This window comes from Agelaius phoeniceus, unplaced genomic scaffold (genome assembly GCF_051311805.1).
Source record: "Agelaius phoeniceus isolate bAgePho1 unplaced genomic scaffold, bAgePho1.hap1 Scaffold_848, whole genome shotgun sequence".
Classification (NCBI taxonomy): Eukaryota; Metazoa; Chordata; class Aves; order Passeriformes; family Icteridae; genus Agelaius; species Agelaius phoeniceus.
The window spans coordinates 1-16,641 of record NW_027510109.1 but is presented as its reverse complement, the minus strand read 5'-3'; the positions used below and the strand labels follow the sequence as shown (position 1 = coordinate 16,641).

General features: G+C 52.7%; 1 protein-coding gene across 1 annotated transcript in view; it reads left to right on the top strand.

Moving 5' to 3' along the window:
* LOC143693307 (uncharacterized) overlaps positions 1 to 16,638 on the top strand; it is a gene marked incomplete at its 3' end in the record, with an annotated part of 22,787 nt that extends 6,149 nt beyond the window's left edge. The window contains 11 exon segments of the mRNA XM_077173295.1: positions 823 to 921; positions 3,401 to 3,547; positions 3,549 to 3,672; positions 8,160 to 8,261; positions 9,311 to 9,523; positions 10,899 to 11,083; positions 11,085 to 11,698; positions 12,163 to 12,172; positions 12,851 to 12,908; positions 12,911 to 13,587; positions 16,555 to 16,638. Coding sequence (XP_077029410.1) covers positions 823 to 921; positions 3,401 to 3,547; positions 3,549 to 3,672; positions 8,160 to 8,261; positions 9,311 to 9,523; positions 10,899 to 11,083; positions 11,085 to 11,698; positions 12,163 to 12,172; positions 12,851 to 12,908; positions 12,911 to 13,587; positions 16,555 to 16,638 — 2,313 coding nt within the window.
* Positions 16,639 to 16,641: the final 3 nt, after the last annotated feature.

Sequence of the window (16,641 nt, the reverse complement as noted above, 5' to 3'; positions counted from 1 at the left end):
TATTTTTGTGGTTCTGATGGTATTTTTGGGGTTCTGACCCTGTTTTTGGTGTTTTTGGGGTCCCAGGATTCGGGGTTTTGGGTGGTTTTGTTCCGTTTTCTGCTGTTTTTGGGTCCTGACTCTGTTTTTGGGGTCCTGACTCTGTTTTTGGGGTTCTGATGGTATTTTTGGGGTTCTGACCCTGTTTTTGGTGTTTCTGGGGTCCCAGGATTCGGGATTTTGGGTGGTTTTGTTCTGTTTTGGGGTTCTGACTCTGTTTTTGGGGTCCTGACTCTGTTTTTGGTGTTTTTGGGGTCCCAGGATTCGGGGTTTTGGGTGGTTTTGTTCCGTTTTCTGCTGTTTTGGGGTCCTGACTCTGTTTTTGGGTTGCTGACCATGTTTTTGGTGTTTTTGGTGTTTTTGGGGTCCCAGGATTCGTGGTTTTGGGTGGTTTTGTTCTGTTTTGGGGTGCTGACTCTGTTTTTGTGATTCTGATGATATTTTTGGGGTGCTAACCTTGTTTTTTGGTGTTTTTGGGGTCCCAGGATTCGGGGTTTTGGGTGGTTTTGTGCTGTTTTGGGGTGCTGACTCTGTTTTTGGGGTTCTGATGGTATTTTTGGGGTGCTAACTGTGGTTTTTGGTGTTTCTGGGGTCCCAGGATTCGGGGTTTTGGGTGATTTTGTGCTGTTTTGGGGTTCTGATGGTATTTTTGGGTTTCTGACCCTGTTTTTGGTGTTTTTGGGGTCCCAGGATTCGGGGTTTTGAGTGGTTTTGTGCTGTTTTTGTGGTTCTGATGATATTTTTGGGTTGCTGACCCTGTTTTTGGTGTTTTTGGGGTCCCAGGATTCGGGGTTCCCCCCGGCCGGGCCCGTGCAGGACCCGCGGCCCCGCAGGATCTGGGCCAAGCACCGGGACCTGTCCCTGCCCGTGCCCAAGTTCAAGGTGAGAATGCAAGATTTTGGTGATTTTGGGGGGATTTTGGGGGCTTTGGGGGGATTTTGGGTTTTTAGGGGGATTTTTGGGGTTTTTTGGGAGGATTTTTGGGTTTTTGGGGGGATTTTGGGGTTTTTAAGGGGGATTTTGGGGCTTTTAGGGGAATTTTGGGGTTTTTAGGGGGATTTTGGGGTTTTTAGGGGGATTTTGGGGGGATTTTGGGGTTTTTTTGGGGGGGGTTGGGGTTTTTAAGGGGATTTTGGGGTTTTTAAGGGGGGGTTTAGGGGGATTTTGGGGTTTTTAGGGGGGATTTTGGGGCTTCTAGGGGGATTTTGGGGTTTTAGGGGGGATTATGCAGTTTTTAGGGGGTTTTGGGGTTTTTAGGGTGATTTAGGGGCTTTTAGGGGGGATTTTGGGGTTTTTAGGAGGGATTTTGGGGCTTTTGGGAGGGATTTTGGGGTGTTTGGGGGGATTTTTGGGTTTTTAGGGGGATTTTTGGGGTTTTTGGGGGGATTTTGGGGCTTTTTGGGGGTTTGGGAGGTCTGGGGTGTTTGGGGCTGGATTCCCAAGCTCAAGGTGAGAACCCGGGGATTTGGGGGGATTTGGGGATGGATTTGGGATTTCAGCCGTATTTCAGTGACACATTTTGGGGGTTTTTTGGGTTTTTTTGGGTCCATAGCTGGATGAATTCTACGTGGGGCAGGTGCCCCTGAAGGAGGGGCTGGATTTGGGGATTTCAGCCATATTTCACTGACACATTTTTGGATTTTTTGGGTTTTTTTGGGTCCATAGCTGGACGAGTTCTACGTGGGGCAGGTGCCCCTGAAGGAGGGGTTGGGTTTGGGGATTTCAGCCATATTTCACTGACACATTTTGGGTTTATTTTCTATAATTTCGGGTCCATAGCTGGATGAGTTCTACGTGGGGCAGGTGCCCCTGAAGAGGGGCTGGGTTTGGGGCTCAGATTTGGGGATTCCAGCCGTGTGTCACTGACACATTTTGGGTTAATTTTCTATAATTTTGGGTCTCCCAGCTGGACGAATTCTACGTGGGGCAGGTGCCCCTGAAGGAGGGGCTGGGATTTGGGGTTGGGATTTGGGGCTGGGATTTGGGGTTGGGATTTGGGGCTGGATTCGGGATTTCAGCCCTGTATCACTGACACATTTTGGGTTAATTTCCTGCATTTTTGGGTCTCCCAGCTGGATGAATTCTACGTGGGGCAGGTGCCCCTGAAGGAGGGGCTGGGTTTGGGGATTCCAGCCATATTTCACTGACACATTTTGGGGGTTTTTTGGGTTTTTTTGGGTCCATAGCTGGATGAGTTCTACGTGGGGCAGGTGCCCCTGAAGGAGGGGTTAGGGTTCAAGGATGGATTTCGGGCTGGGATTTGGGGATGGATTTGGGGATTTCAGCCGTGTGTCACTGACACATTTTGGGTTAATTTCCTGCATTTTTGGGTCTCCCAGCTGGATGAATTCTACGTGGGGCAGGTGCCCCTGAAGAGGGGCTGGGGTTCAAGGATGGATTTCGGGCTGGGATTTGGGGATGGATTTGGGGCTGGATTCGGGATTTCAGCCCTGTGTCACTGACACATTTTGGGTTTATTTCCTGCATTTTTGGGTCTCCTAGCTCGATGAGTTCTACGTGGGGCAGGTGCCCCTGAAGGAGGGGCTGGGATTTGGGGATGGGATTTGGGGCTGGGATTTGGGGATGGATTTGGGCTGGATTCGGGATTTCAGCCATATTTCACTGACACATTTTGGGTTAATTTCCTGCATTTTTGGATCTCCCAGCTGGATGAATTCTACGTGGGGCAGGTGCCCCTGAAGGAGAGGTTGGGGTTCAAGGATGGATTTGGGTTTGGGATTTGGGGATGGATTTGGGGCTGGATTTGGGGATTTCAGCCATATTTTAGTGACACATTTTGGGGTTCTTTTGGGTTTTTTTGGGTCTCCCAGCTGGACGAGTTCTACGTGGGGCAGGTGCCCCTGAAGGAGGGGCTGGGATTTGGGGTTGGGATTTGGGGATGGATTTGGGGCTGGATTCGGGATTTCAGCCCTGTGTCACTGACACATTTTGGGTTAATTTCCTGCATTTTTGGGTCTCCCAGCTGGATGAATTCTACGTGGGGCAGGTGCCCCTGAAGGAGGGGCTGGGATTTGGGGATGGATTTGGGGCTGGATTCGGGATTTCAGCCCTGTGTCACTGACACATTTTGGGTTAATTTACTGTATTTTTGGGTCCATAGCTGGGCGAGTTCTACGTGGGGCAGGTGCCCCTGAAGGATGGGCTGGGATTTGGGGATTCCAGCCATATTTCACTGACACATTTTGGGTTTATTTTCTATAATTTCGGGTCCATAGCTGGACGAGTTCTACGTGGGGCAGGTGCCCCTGAAGGAGGGGTTGGGATTGGGGCTGGATTCGGGATTTCAGCCATATTTCACTGACAAATTTTGGGTTTATTTTCTATAATTTTGGGTCCATAGCTGGATGAATTCTACGTGGGGCAGGTGCCCCTGAAGGAGGTGACCTTCGCCCGCCTCAACGACAACATCCGCGAGGGTTTCCTGCGGGACATGTGCCGCAAGTTCGGCGAGGTGGAGGAGGTGGAGGTGCTGCTGCACCCGCGCACCCCGCAAGCACCTGGGGCTGGCCCGCGTCACCTTCGGCTCCTCGCGCGGCGCCCGCGACACCGTGCGGCACCTGCACAACGCCACCGTCATGGGCACGGCCATCCACGCGCAGCTCGATGTCAGGGGTGGGTTTGGAATGGATTTATATTGATTTATGGGGTTTTTATATCGATTTATGGGGGTTTTATATGGATTTATGGGGTGTTTGTGGGGTGTCTGTGACACCGTGCGGCACCTGCACAACGCCACCGTCATGGGCACGGCCATCCACGCCCAGCTCGACGTCAGGGGTGGGTTTATAGGGGATTTATATGGGATTTATGGGGGTTTTATATCGATTTATGGGGGTTTTATATTGATTTATGGGGGTTTTATATGGGATTTATGGGGTGTCTGTGACACCGTGCGGCACCTGCACAACGCCACCGTCATGGGCACGGCCATCCACGCCCAGCTCGACGTCAGGGGTGGGTTATGGGGTCAGTTATGGGGTGTTTGGGGTCGGTTATGGGGGATTTATATTGATTTATATGGGATTTATATTGATTTATATGGATTTATGGGGTGTTTCTGACACCGTGCGGCACCTGCACAACGCCACCGTCATGGGCACGGCCATCCACGCACAGCTCGACGTCAGGGGTGGGTTTGGAATGGATTTATGGGGGTTTTATATCGATTTATGGGGGTTTTATATCGATTTATGGGGTGTCTATGACACCGTGCGGCACCTGCACAACGCCACCGTCATGGGCACGGCCATCCACGCACAGCTCGACGTCAGGGGTGCGTTTGGAATGGATTTATATCGATTTATAGGGGATTTATATCGATTTATGGGGGTTTTATATGGATTTATGGGGTGTTTCTGACACCGTGCGGCACCTGCACAACGCCACCGTCATGGGCACGGCCATCCACGCCCAGCTCGACGGCAGGGGTCGGTTATGGGGTGTTTATGTATTTTATATTTATATTTATTTTTATATTTTTTACTTTTTATTTTATATTTTATGTTTTATATTTTTATTTTTTGGTTTTTTATTTTTTATTTTTATTTTAATTTTCTATTTTCTATTTTCTATTTTATATTTATTTTTTGTTTTTTTATTTTTTATTTTTCTATTTCCTATTTTCTATTTATTTTTTATTTTTTGGGGTTTTTTTTTATTTTTCTATTTTCTATTTTCTTTTTTCTATTTTATATTTATTTTTTATCTTTTTTTTTTTCTATTTTATATTTATTTTTTGGTTTTTTATTTTTTATTTTTCTATTTTCTATTTTATATTTATTTTTTACATTTTATTTTTTGTTTTTTTATTTTTTATTTTTCTATTTTCTATTTTCTTTTTTCTATTTTATATTTATTTTTTATCTTTTGTTTTTTTATTTTTTATTTTAATTTTCTATTTTCTATTTTATATTTTCTATTTATTTTTTGGTTTTTTATTTTTTATTTTTCTATTTTCGATTTTCTATATTTATTTTTTATTTTTTATTTTTTGTTTTTTTATTTTTTATTTTTCTATTTTCTTTTTTCTATTTTATATTTATTTTTTATCTTTTGTTTTTTTAGTTTTTATTTTATTTTTCTACTTTCTATTTTCTATTTTATAATTATTTTTTAATTAAATTTTTTTATTTTTTATTTTAATTTTCGATTTTCTATTTTATATTTCTTTTTTATCTTTTGTTTTTTTAGTTTTTATTTTATTTTTCTGTTTTCTATTTTCATTTTCTATTTTATAATTACTTTTTAATTTAATTTTATTTTTTATTTTAATTTTCTATTTATATTTTACATTTATATTATATTTATATTTTATATTTTATATTTTATATTTTTTTATATTTATATATTTTGGGGTCAGTTATGGGGGTTTTGGGGTCGGTTATTGGGGATTTTTGGGGTGGAACTGCCCCAAATCCCAGGTTTTGCTGTGGCTGTGCCCTGGGGCTGATTTTGGGTTAATTTTGGGTGTTTTTGGTGCATTCCAGGCCAGCAGAGGATGAAGCTCTATGAGCTGAGCCCGGGCTCTGTTCTGGGTGTGATTTTGGGTTAATTTTGGGTGTTTTTGGTGCATTCCAGGCCAGCAGAGGATGAAGCTCTATGAGCTGACCCCGGGCTCTGTTCTGGGTGTGATTTTGGGTTAATTTTGGGTGTTTTTGGTGCATTTCAGGCCAGCAGAGGATGAAGCTCTATGAGCTGACCCCGGGCTCTGGTTTTGGGTTAATTTTGGGTTAATTTTGGGCGTTTTTGGTGCATTTCAGGCCAGCAGAGGATGAAGCTCTATGAGCTGAGCCCGGGCTCTGTTCTGGGTGTGATTTTGGGTTAATTTTGGGTGTTTTTGGTGCATTCCAGGCCAGCAGAGGATGAAGCTCTATGAGCTGGCCCCGGGCTCTGTTTTGGGGCTGTTTTTGGGTTAATTTTGGGCGTTTTTGGTGCATTCCAGGCCAGCAGAGGATGAAGCTCTATGAGCTGACCCCGGGCTCTGTTCTGGGTGTGATTTTGGGTTAATTTTGGGTTAATTTTGGGTTAATTTTGGGCGTTTTTGGTGCATTCCAGGCCAGCAGAGGATGAAGCTCTATGAGCTGACCCCGGGCTCTGTTCTGGGTGTGATTTTGGGTTAATTTTGGGTGTTTTTGGTGCATTTCAGGCCAGCAGAGGATGAAGCTCTATGAGCTGACCCCGGGCTCTGTTTTTGGGTTAATTTTGGGTTAATTTTGGGTGTTTTTGGTGCATTCCAGGCCAGCAGAGGATGAAGCTCTATGAGCTGACCCCGGGCTCTGTTCTGGGTGTGATTTTGGGTTAATTTTGGGTGTTTTTGGTGCATTTCAGGCCAGCAGAGGATGAAGCTCTATGAGCTGACCCCGGGCTCTGTTCTGGGTGTGATTTTGGGTTAATTTTGGGTGTTTTTGGTGCATTTCAGGCCAGCAGAGGATGAAGCTCTATGAGCTGACCCCGGGCTCTGTTTTTGGGTTAATTTTGGGTTAATTTTGGGTGTTTTTGGTGCATTTCAGGCCAGCAGAGGATGAAGCTCTATGAGCTGACCCCGGGCTCTGTTTTTGGGTTAATTTTGGGTTAATTTTGGGTGTTTTTGGTGCATTTCAGGGCAGCAGAGGATGAAGCTCTATGAGCTGACCCTGGGCTCTGTTCTGGGTGTGATTTTGGGTTAATTTTGGGTGTTTTTTGGTGCATTTCAGGGCAGCAGAGGATGAAGCTCTATGAGCTGACCCCGGGCTCTGTTCTGGGTGTGATTTTGGGTTAATTTTGGGTGTTTTTGGTGCATTTCAGGCCAGCAGAGGATGAAGCTCTATGAGCTGAGCCCGGGCTCTGTTCTGGGTTAATTTTGGGTTAATTTTGGGTGTTTTTGGTGCATTCCAGGCCAGCAGAGGATGAAGCTCTATGAGCTGAGCCCGGGCTCTGTTTTTGGGTTAATTTTGGGTTAATTTTGGGTGTTTTTGGTGCATTTCAGGCCAGCAGAGGATGAAGCTCTATGAGCTGACCCCGGGCTCTGTTCTGGGGCTGTTTTTGGGTTAATTTTGGGTGTTTTTGGTGCATTTCAGGCCAGCAGAGGATGAAGCTCTATGAGCTGACCCGGGCTCTGTTTTGGGTTAATTTTGGGTGTTTTTGGTGCATTTCAGGCCAGCAGAGGATGAAGCTCTATGAGCTGACCCCGGGCTCTGTTTTTGGGTTAATTTTGGGCGTTTTTGGTGCATTTCAGGCCAGCAGAGGATGAAGCTCTATGAGCTGACCCCGGGCTCTGTTCTGGGTGTGATTTTGGGTTAATTTTGGGTGTTTTTGGTGCATTTCAGGCCAGCAGAGGATGAAGCTCTATGAGCTGACCCCGGGCTCTGTTTTTGGGTTAATTTTGGGTTAATTTTGGGTGTTTTTGGTGCATTCCAGGCCAGCAGAGGATGAAGCTCTATGAGCTGAGCCCGGGCTCTGTTCTGGGTGTGATTTTGGGTTAATTTTGGGTGTTTTTGGTGCATTTCAGGCCAGCAGAGGATGAAGCTCTATGAGCTGACCCCGGGCTCTGTTCTGGGTGTGATTTTGGGTTAATTTTGGCTGTTTTTGGTGCATTTCAGGGCAGCAGAGGATGAAGCTCTATGAGCTGACCCCGGGCTCTGTTCTGGGTGTGATTTTGGGTTAATTTTGGGTGTTTTTGGTGCATTTTAGGGCAGCAGAGGATGAAGCTCTATGAGCTGACCCCGGGCTCTGTTTTTGGGTTAATTTGGGTGTTTTTGGTGCATTTCAGGGCAGCAGAGGATGAAGCTCTATGAGCTGAGCCCGGGCTCTGTTCTGGGTGTGATTTTGGGTTAATTTTGGGTGTTTTTGGTGCATTTCAGGCCAGCAGAGGATGAAGCTCTATGAGCTGAGCCCGGGCTCTGTTCTGGGTGTGATTTTGGGTTAATTTTGGGTGTTTTTGGTGCATTTCAGGCCAGCAGAGGATGAAGCTCTATGAGCTGAGCCCGGGCTCTGTTCTGGGTGTGATTTTGGGTTAATTTTGGGTGTTTTTGGTGCATTTCAGGCCAGCAGAGGATGAAGCTCTATGAGCTGACCCTGGGCTCTGTTTTGGGTTAATTTTGGGTGTTTTTGGTGCATTCCAGGCCAGCAGAGGATGAAGCTCTATGACCTCATCGTCAGCGGCTCCTACACCCCCAGACGGTGCCCACGGGGGGGGGCAAAACCTCGGGGACCGGGGGGACACGGTGAGGGGGGGGGGAGGGGATTTTGGGGCGATTTTGGGCGGTTTTGGGTAAAATCGGGGGATTTATTTGGGTGGGTTTGGGGTGGGTTTGGGGCGCCCTGTTGGGTTTCAGGGGTCCCTGGGAGGGATTTTTGGGGGTCCCTGTGTGGATTTTGGGGTCCCTGTGTGGATTTTGGGGTCCCTGTGCAGATTTTGGGGTCCCTGGGAGGATTTTGGGGGTCCCTGGGAGGATTTTGGGGCCCTGGGAGGATTTGGGGGTCCCTGTGCAGATTTTGGGGGTCCCTGTGCAGATTTTTGGGTCCCTCTGTGAATTTGGGGTCCCTGTGCAGATTTTTGGGTCCCTGTGCAGATTTTGGGGGTCCCTGGGAGGATTTTGGGATCCCATGGTGGAATTTTGGGGTGCCCTGTTGTGTTTCAGGGGTCCCTGTGTGGAATTTGGGGGTCCCTATCAGATTTTGGGGTCCCTGTGAGGATTTTGGGGTCCCTGTGCAGATTTTGGGGGTCCCTGTGAGGGATTTTGGGGTCCCTCTGTGAATTTGGGGTCCCAGGGTGGGATTTTGGGGGTCCCTGTGTGGATTTTGGGGATCCCATGGTGAAATTTTGGGGTGCCCTGTTGTATTTCAGGGGTCCCTGTGTGGAATCTGGGGGTTCCTATCAGACTTTGGGGTCCCTGGGAGGATTTTGGGGTCCCTGTGCAGATTTTTGGGTCCCTCTGTGAATTTTGGGGGTCCCTATCAGATTTTGGGGTCCCTGGGAGGGATTTTGGGGGGATTTTGGGGGTCCCTGTGCAGATTTTGGGGGTCCCTGTGCGGAATTTGGGGTCTCTGGTGCATATTGGGGTCCCTGCTGTATTTTGGGGTCCCAGGGTGAATTTTTGGGGTCCCTGCTGTATTTTGGGGATTTAAGGGTGAATTTTTGGGGTCCCTGTTGCATTTTGGGGTCCCTCCTGTATTTTGGGGTCCCAGGGTGAATTTTTGGGGTCCCTGTTGCACTCTGGGTCCCTGACCCCCCCTTTTTCCCCCCCTTTTTTCCCCTTTTCCCCATTGGCAGCCGCCCCCCCCCTCGGAGCCCCCCCGGCGCCGCCCCTCGGCCGAGGGCGCCTTCGCCCCGCCCCCCGCGCCGGGCTCCGCCCCCGGGAACGGGACCCCCCAGGAGGGGGGCGGGGCCGGGCCGCCTTCGCGCCCTTCGGGGCCCGCCCCCGCCGCCGGGCCCCGCCCCCTTCGGGGCCTTCGCCGACGGGAGCCCCTCCCCCTACGGGGGCAGGTGAGCGGGGGGGGGCGGCGGGAATTGGGGGGAAATCGGGGAAATTGGGGAATTTGGGGGGAATTGGGGATTTTGGGAATTGGGGGGAAATCGGGGAAATTGGGGGGAAATCGGGGAAATTGGGGATTTTTGGGGAAATTGGGGGGAAATCGGGGAAATTGGGGGGAAATTGGGGATTTTGGGGGGAAATTGGGGATTTTGGGGGGAAATTCTGGGATTTGGGGGGAAATCGGGGATTTTGGGGGTGAAATCAGAGATTTGGGGGAAATCGGGGGATTTTGGGGGAAATTGGGGATTTTGGGGGGAAATTTGGGATATGGGGGGGAAATCCGGGGATTTTGGGGGGAAATCTGGGAATTGGGGGAAATCGGGGATTTTGGGGGAAATAGGGGGATTTTGGGGGTGAAATCAGAGATTTGGGGGGAAATCGGGGGATTTTGGGGAAAATCGGGGGATTTGGGGCGGAATCCGGGGTTTTGGAGAGATCCCGAATTTGGGGTGGAAATTTTGGGGTGGGAAATGGAATTTTAGGGCTTGGTGGGAGGGGGAGAACTCAATTATTCCCCATTTTTGGGAAGTTTCTGCCCTTTTTGGGGAGGGCTCCCCCTTTTTGGAGGTTTCCCCCTTTTTAGGGGGTCGTTCCCCCATTTTTGGGGTCTCTCCCCAATTTTTGGATGGTTTTGCCTTTTTTTGGGCTATTTCCTCTATTTTAGGGGATTTCCCCATTTTTAGGGTCCTTTTCCCCATTTTTTGGGTTTGCTCCCCACTTTTTGGGGTCCTTTCCCAATTATTGGGGTATTTTTAGGGGATTTCTCCATTTTTTGGGTCCTTTCCCCGATTTTTGGGGTCATTTTCCCCATTTTTGGGGTCATTTTCCCCATTTTTTGGGGTCATTTTCCCCGATTTTTGGGGTCCTTTCCCCAATCTTGGGGTCCATTCCCCATTTTTGGGGGTCATTTTCCCCATTTTTGGGGTCCTTTCCCCCATTTTTGGGGTCCTTTCCCCATTTTCTGGGTTCCTTCCCCCATTTTGGGGTCATTTTCCCATTTTTGGGGTCCTTTCCCCAATCTTGGGGTCCTTTCCCCAATTTTGGGGTCCTTTCCCCCATTTTTTGGGGGTCCTTTCCCCATTTTTGGGGTCCATTCCCCATTTTTGGGGTCCTTTCCCCATTTTTGGGGTCATTTTCCCCATTTTTGGGGTCCTTTCCCCATTTTTGGGGGTTTCCCCATTTTTGGGGTCATTTTCCCCATTTTTGGGGTCCTTTCCCCAATCTTGGGATCCTTTCCCCAATTTTGGGGTAATTTTCCCCATTTTTGGGGTCCTTTCCCCATTTCCGGCCTGTCACTGACCCCTCCCCCCCCCTCTCTCTTTCCAGGCTCCCCTTCCCCCCCCCCGACCCCCTTCCCCTCCCCCCGCCGCCCCCCGGACCCCCCCGCCGTGCCTGGGGGCGTGGTCTCCGCCGCGGGGGGCGTGGTCTCCTCCTCCCCCTTCCCCTCCCGCCGCCCCCCTCCCATCCCCCCCTCCCCCTCCCATCCCCCCTCCCCCGCCTCCCCCTCCCCCCTCGGCCGGGGGCGGCGCTTCCTCCTCCGGCTCCGCCCCCTCCTTCCTGCCCTTCCCCGCCCCTCCGCCGCCCCCTCCGCCGCCCCCTCCCCCGGGGGGGTCCCCGCCGGTGTCGCGGGGGGGGTCCCCGTCCCGGGGGGGCTCCCCGGCTCCCGAGGGCACCCCCGAGAGCGTCCCGTTCGCGCAGCACAGCAGCCTGGACTCGCGCATCGAGGCGCTGCTGCAGGCGGGGCAGCCGCGCTTCTTCGCCCCGCCCCCTCCGGGCGACGAGGAGGAGGAGCTGGGGGAGGAGCTTGGGCTGGCGGGGGAGGAGCCTCGCGCGGGAAGGGCCACGCCCCCAATCCCCCCGCCGCCATTGCTGCCGCTGCTCCGCCCCCTCCCGCCGCCGGCCCCGCCCAGCCCCGGCCCCCCCGCACCCCGCCCAGCCCCCCGCCCCCCATGGGCGGGGACGGGACCCCACTTCCGGCGGGGGAGGGGGAGGGGCCGGCGGGAGGCCCCGCCCCCACGTCGCACCTGGAGCCCCCCCAGGAGCCCCCCCGGGATGGGGCGGGGGGAGGGGAGGACGGGGGCGCCCCTCCCCCCCCCAGGAGCCCCCGGGAGAACGGGCAGGACGGGGTGAGTGGGGGCGGGGCTTATGGGGGGCGGAGCTTATGGGGGAGGGGCTTATGGGGGGCGGGGCTTGGGGGGAAATTTGGGGGGTTTGGGTCAAGGGTTGGGGGGGTTGGGTACCGGGGTTGGGGGCTCAGGGGGGATTTTGGGGAGGGATTTGGGGCATTTTGGGGGATTTTTGGGGGGGATTTGGGGGTTTGGGGTCTTCGGGGGATTTTGGGAGTGGTTTGGGGGATTTTGAGGGGATTTTGAGGGGATTTTGGGGGTTTGGGGCATTTTGTGTGGATTTGAGAGGTTTTGGGGGGGATTTGGGGGGAGGTTTGGGGAATTTTGGGGGGATTTTGGGGACATTTGGGGGTTTGGGGTCTGGGGGGGATTTTTGGGAGGGGTTTGGGGGATTTTGGGAAGGGTTTGGGGCATTTTGGGGGTGATTTTGAGGGGATTTTTGGGGATTTTTGGGGGGATTTTAGGGGTACCAGGGTTGGGGTCTGGGGGGGATTTTGGGAGGGATTTGGGGCCTTTTGGGGGATTTTGGGGGGGATTTTAGGGGAGATTTGGGGGTTTGGGGTCTGGGGGGGATTTTGGGAGGGATTTGGGGCATTTTGGGTGGATTTGAGAGGTTTTAGGGGGATTTGGGTCATTCTGGGGGTGATTTTTGGGGGTCATTTGGGGATTTTGGGAGCTTTGGGGTGGATTTGGGATGTTTGGGACACTCTTGGGTGGCTTTGGGATGTTTGGGACATTTTTGGGTGGATTTGGGATGTTTGGGACACTTTTGGGTGCATTTGGGATGTTTTAGTGGATTTTTGGGTGGATTTGGGATGTTTTAGTGCATTTTTGGGTGCAATTCACCTGTTTTAGGGGTTTGGGACACTTTTGGTTGGCTTTGGGATGTTTGGGACATTTTTGGGTGGATTTGTGATGTTTGGGACACTTTTGGGTGGATTTGGACGTTTTAGTGGATTTTTGGGTAGATTTGGGATGTTTTAGTGCATTTTTGGGTGGATTTGTGATGTTTTAGTGGATTTTTGGGTGGATTTGGGATGTTTTATTGCATTTTTGGGTGCAATCCCCCCGTTCCGGGGTTCCCTGTGCCCCTCGGCCCCCCCCTGAGCGCCGTTTTTGGGCCGTTTTTGGGCCGTTTTCCGCCGTTTCCAGCTCTCCTCGGGGGAGGACATGGAAATCTCCTCCGACGACGCCGCCGACGCCCCTCCCCCCCCCCGCTGCCCCCCTCCCCCTTCCCGGAGCCGCCCCCTCCCCCCTCCTTCCCCCCCCCGCCGCCCCCCTCATGGCCGTGCCCCTCCCCCCGCGGCCCCTCCCCCCCGATTTCGGGGCCTCCCCCCCCGGCCCTGTTCGAGCTCCTGGGCCGCCTGGGGGGGGGCGGGGCGGGCGGCTCCCGCTGGGGGGGCGGGGCCGGGGGCGGGGCCGCGGTGCCCCCCCCGCCGCCGCCCCCCCCATTCCAGCTGCAGACGCAGCTGCTGAGCCGGCTCCGCCCCTCGGGGGGCGGGGCCGGGGCGGGGGGCTCCAAACCGCCCCCGTTCGGGGTGGGGGTGGGGGTCCCGCCTTTCGCCCCGCCCCCTTTCACCCACCCCCCGCCTCCGCCGCCCCCTCCCCACTTCCCGCCCTTCTCGTCCCCGCCCCCGTTCGCCGAGGAGCGGCCCCGGGCACGGAGCCGGGCCCCGCCCCCGCCGCCGCCGCCGCCGCCGCCCCCGGAGCCCCCCGGGACCGGCGGCGGCGCGGGGGGGCGCGGGGGGGGCCCCGTGGAGGGGGTGCTGGCGGCGCTGGTGCAGGAGATGAAGGCCACGATGCAGAGGGACCTCAACAGGAAGATGGTGGAGAACGTGGCCTTCCGCGCCTTCGACGCCTGGTGGGAGCGCAAGGAGGAGCAGGTCAAGGTAGGGCCAGAATGGCGGGGAAAGGCGTCAAAATGTGACCTGAAACACCCCAAAATGTGACCTGAAACTGCCCCAAAACCTGCCCCAAAACTGCCCCAAAATCACCCCAAAACTGCCCCAAAACTGCCCCAAAATGCGCAAGGAGGAGCAGGTCAAGGTAGGGCCAGAATGGCGGGGAAAGGCGTCAAATGTGCCCTGAAACACCCCAAAATGTGACCTGAAACCTGGCCTGAAATGTGACCTGAAACTGCCCCAAAACCTGCCCTGAAACTGCCCCAAAACTGCCCCAAAACGGCCTCAAAATGCGCAAGGAGGAGCAGGTCAAGGTAGGGCCAGAATGGCGGGGAAAGGCGTCAAAATGTGCCCTGGAACACCCCAAAATGTGCCCTGAAACCTGGCCTGAAACTGCCCTGAAACTGTCCTGAAACTGCCCCAAAACTGCCCAAAATGTGCAAGGAGGAGCAGGTCAAGGTAGGGCCCGGAACGGCGGGGAAAGGCGTCAAAATGTGCCCTGAAACCTGGCCTGAAATGTGCCCTGAAACCTGGCCTGAAACTGCCCCAAAACCTGCCCCAAAACTGCCCCAAAACCGCCTCAAAATGCGCAAGGAGGAGCAGGTCAAGGTAGGGCCAGAATGGCGGAGAAAGGCGTCAAACGTGACCTGAAACACCCCGAAATGTGACCTGAAACTTGCCCTGAAACTGCCCAAAACCTGCCCTGAAACTGCCCCAAAACTGCCCCAAAACCACCTCAAAATCGCCCTGAAAACTGCCCAAAACTGCCCCGAAACTGCCCAAAATCACCTCAAATGCGCAAGGAGGAGCAGGTCAAGGTAGGGCCCGAACGGCGGGGAAAGGCGTCAAAATGTGCCCTGAAACACCCCAAAATGTGACCTGAAACCTGGCCTGAAACGTGACCTGAAACTGCCCCAAAACTGCCCTGAAACTGCCCTGAAACTGCCCCTAAACTGCCCTGAAACTGCCCCTAAACTGCCCTGAAACTGCCCCTAAACTGCCCTGAAACTGCCCCAAAACCTGCCCTGAAACTGTCCTGAAACTGCCCCAAAACTGCCCCAAAATCACCTCAAAATGCGCAAGGAGGAGCAGGTCAAGGTAGGGCCAAAATGGCGGGGGAAAGGCGTCAAAATGTGCCCTGAAACTGCCCCAAAATGTGACCTGAAACTGCCCCCAAAACTGCCCCAAAACCTGCCCTGAAACTGCCCCAAAAACCGCCCCAAAACTGGCCCAAAACCACCTCAAAATCGCCCTGAAAACTGCCCCAAAATGGACCCAAAACTGCCCCAAAATCACCTCAAAATGCGCAAGGAGGAGCAGGTCAAGGTAGGGCCAGAAACGGCGGGGAAAGGCGTCAAAATGTGCTCGAAACACGCTGAAATGTGACCTGAAACTGCCCCAAAACCTGCCCTGAAACTGCCCAAAACCTGCCCCAAAACCTGCCCTGAAACCGCCCCAAAACCTCCCCAAAATGGCCTCAAAATGCGCAAGGAGGAGCAGGTCAAGGTAGGGCCAGAATGGCGGGGAAAAGCGTCAAAATGTGCCCTGAAACCGGGCCTGAAATGTCACCTGAAACTGCCCCAAAACTGCCCTGAAACTGCCCCAAAACCACCCATAACCTGCCCCAAAACCTGCCCCAAAACCTGCCCAAAACTGCCCAAAACTGCCCCAAAAGAGCCTCAAAATGCGCAAGGAGGAGCAGGTCAAGGTAGGGCCCGGAACGGCGGGGAAAGGCGTCAAAATGTGCCCTGAAACTGCCCCAAAATGTGACCTGAAACTGCCCCAAAATGTGACCTGAAACTGCCCCAAAACTGCTCCAAAACCGCCCCAAAACTTGTCCCAAAGTGGCCCCAAAACCGCCCTGAAACCTGGCCTGAAACTGCCCCAAAACTGCCCCAAAACTTGTCCCAAAATGGCCCAAAACCACCCCAAAACCGCCCCAAAATGAGCAAGGAGGAGCAGCCTGAAACGGACCCAAAATACGTCCCAAAACCTGCCCGAAAACTGCTCTAAAATGTGCCTCAAAATCGCCCCAAAACCGACCCAAAACCACCCCAGGACCCTCCAGTTTCACCCCTGACCCCCGAAATCTCCCCCAAATCCCCCAATCTCCCCCTAAACTCCCCCTGAACCCCAATTTCCCCCCAGAACCCCAAATCCTCTCCAATTTCCCCTCAATCCCCCCAATTCCACCCTGACCCCCTGATTTTCCCCCTCCTTTCCCCCCAAATCCCCCCCAATTTACCCCCCAACCCCCAAATCCCCCTAATTTCCCCAAAATGCCCCAATTTTGCCCCCCTGACCCCCCCAAATTCCCCCAAATTTCCCCAAAATGCCCCAATTTTGCCCCCCCTGACCCCCCGAATTTTCCCCCTAATTCCACCCCAAATCCCCAAATTTCCCCAAATCCCCCCAATTTCCCCCAATTTTTTCCACCTCAAATCCCTCTAATTTCCCCAAAATGCCCCAATTTTGACCCCCCAATTTTTCCACCCCAAATCCCCCAAATTTCCCCAAAACGCCCCAATTTCACCCCCGATTCTTTCCACCCCAAATCCCCCAAATCTCCCAAAAATGCCCCAATTCTGACCCCCAAATCCCCCTAATTTCCCCCAATTTTTTCCACCCTAAATCCCCCCTAATTTCCCCAAATCCCCCCAATTTCGCCCCCCATTCTTTCCACCCCAAATCCCCCAAATTTCCCCAAAATGCCCCAATTCTGACCCCCCAAATCCCCCTAATTTCCCCAATTTTTTCCACTCCAAAATCCCCCAAATTTCCCCAAATCCCCCAATTTCACCCCATTTTTTCCACCCCAAATTTCCCCAAATCCCCCCAATTTCCCCCCAATTCTTTCCACCCCAATTTCCCCAAATCCCCCCAATTTCCCCCCATTCTTTCCACCCCAAATTTCCCCAAATCCCCCCAATTTCTCCCCGATTTTTGCCTCCGCAGCCGTTCCAGTCGGGCGGGGCCGGGAGGAGCCCCCCGAGCGCGCGAGGCCGAAGGAGCCGCCCCCCGCCCTCCTCTCCCTCGTGGACT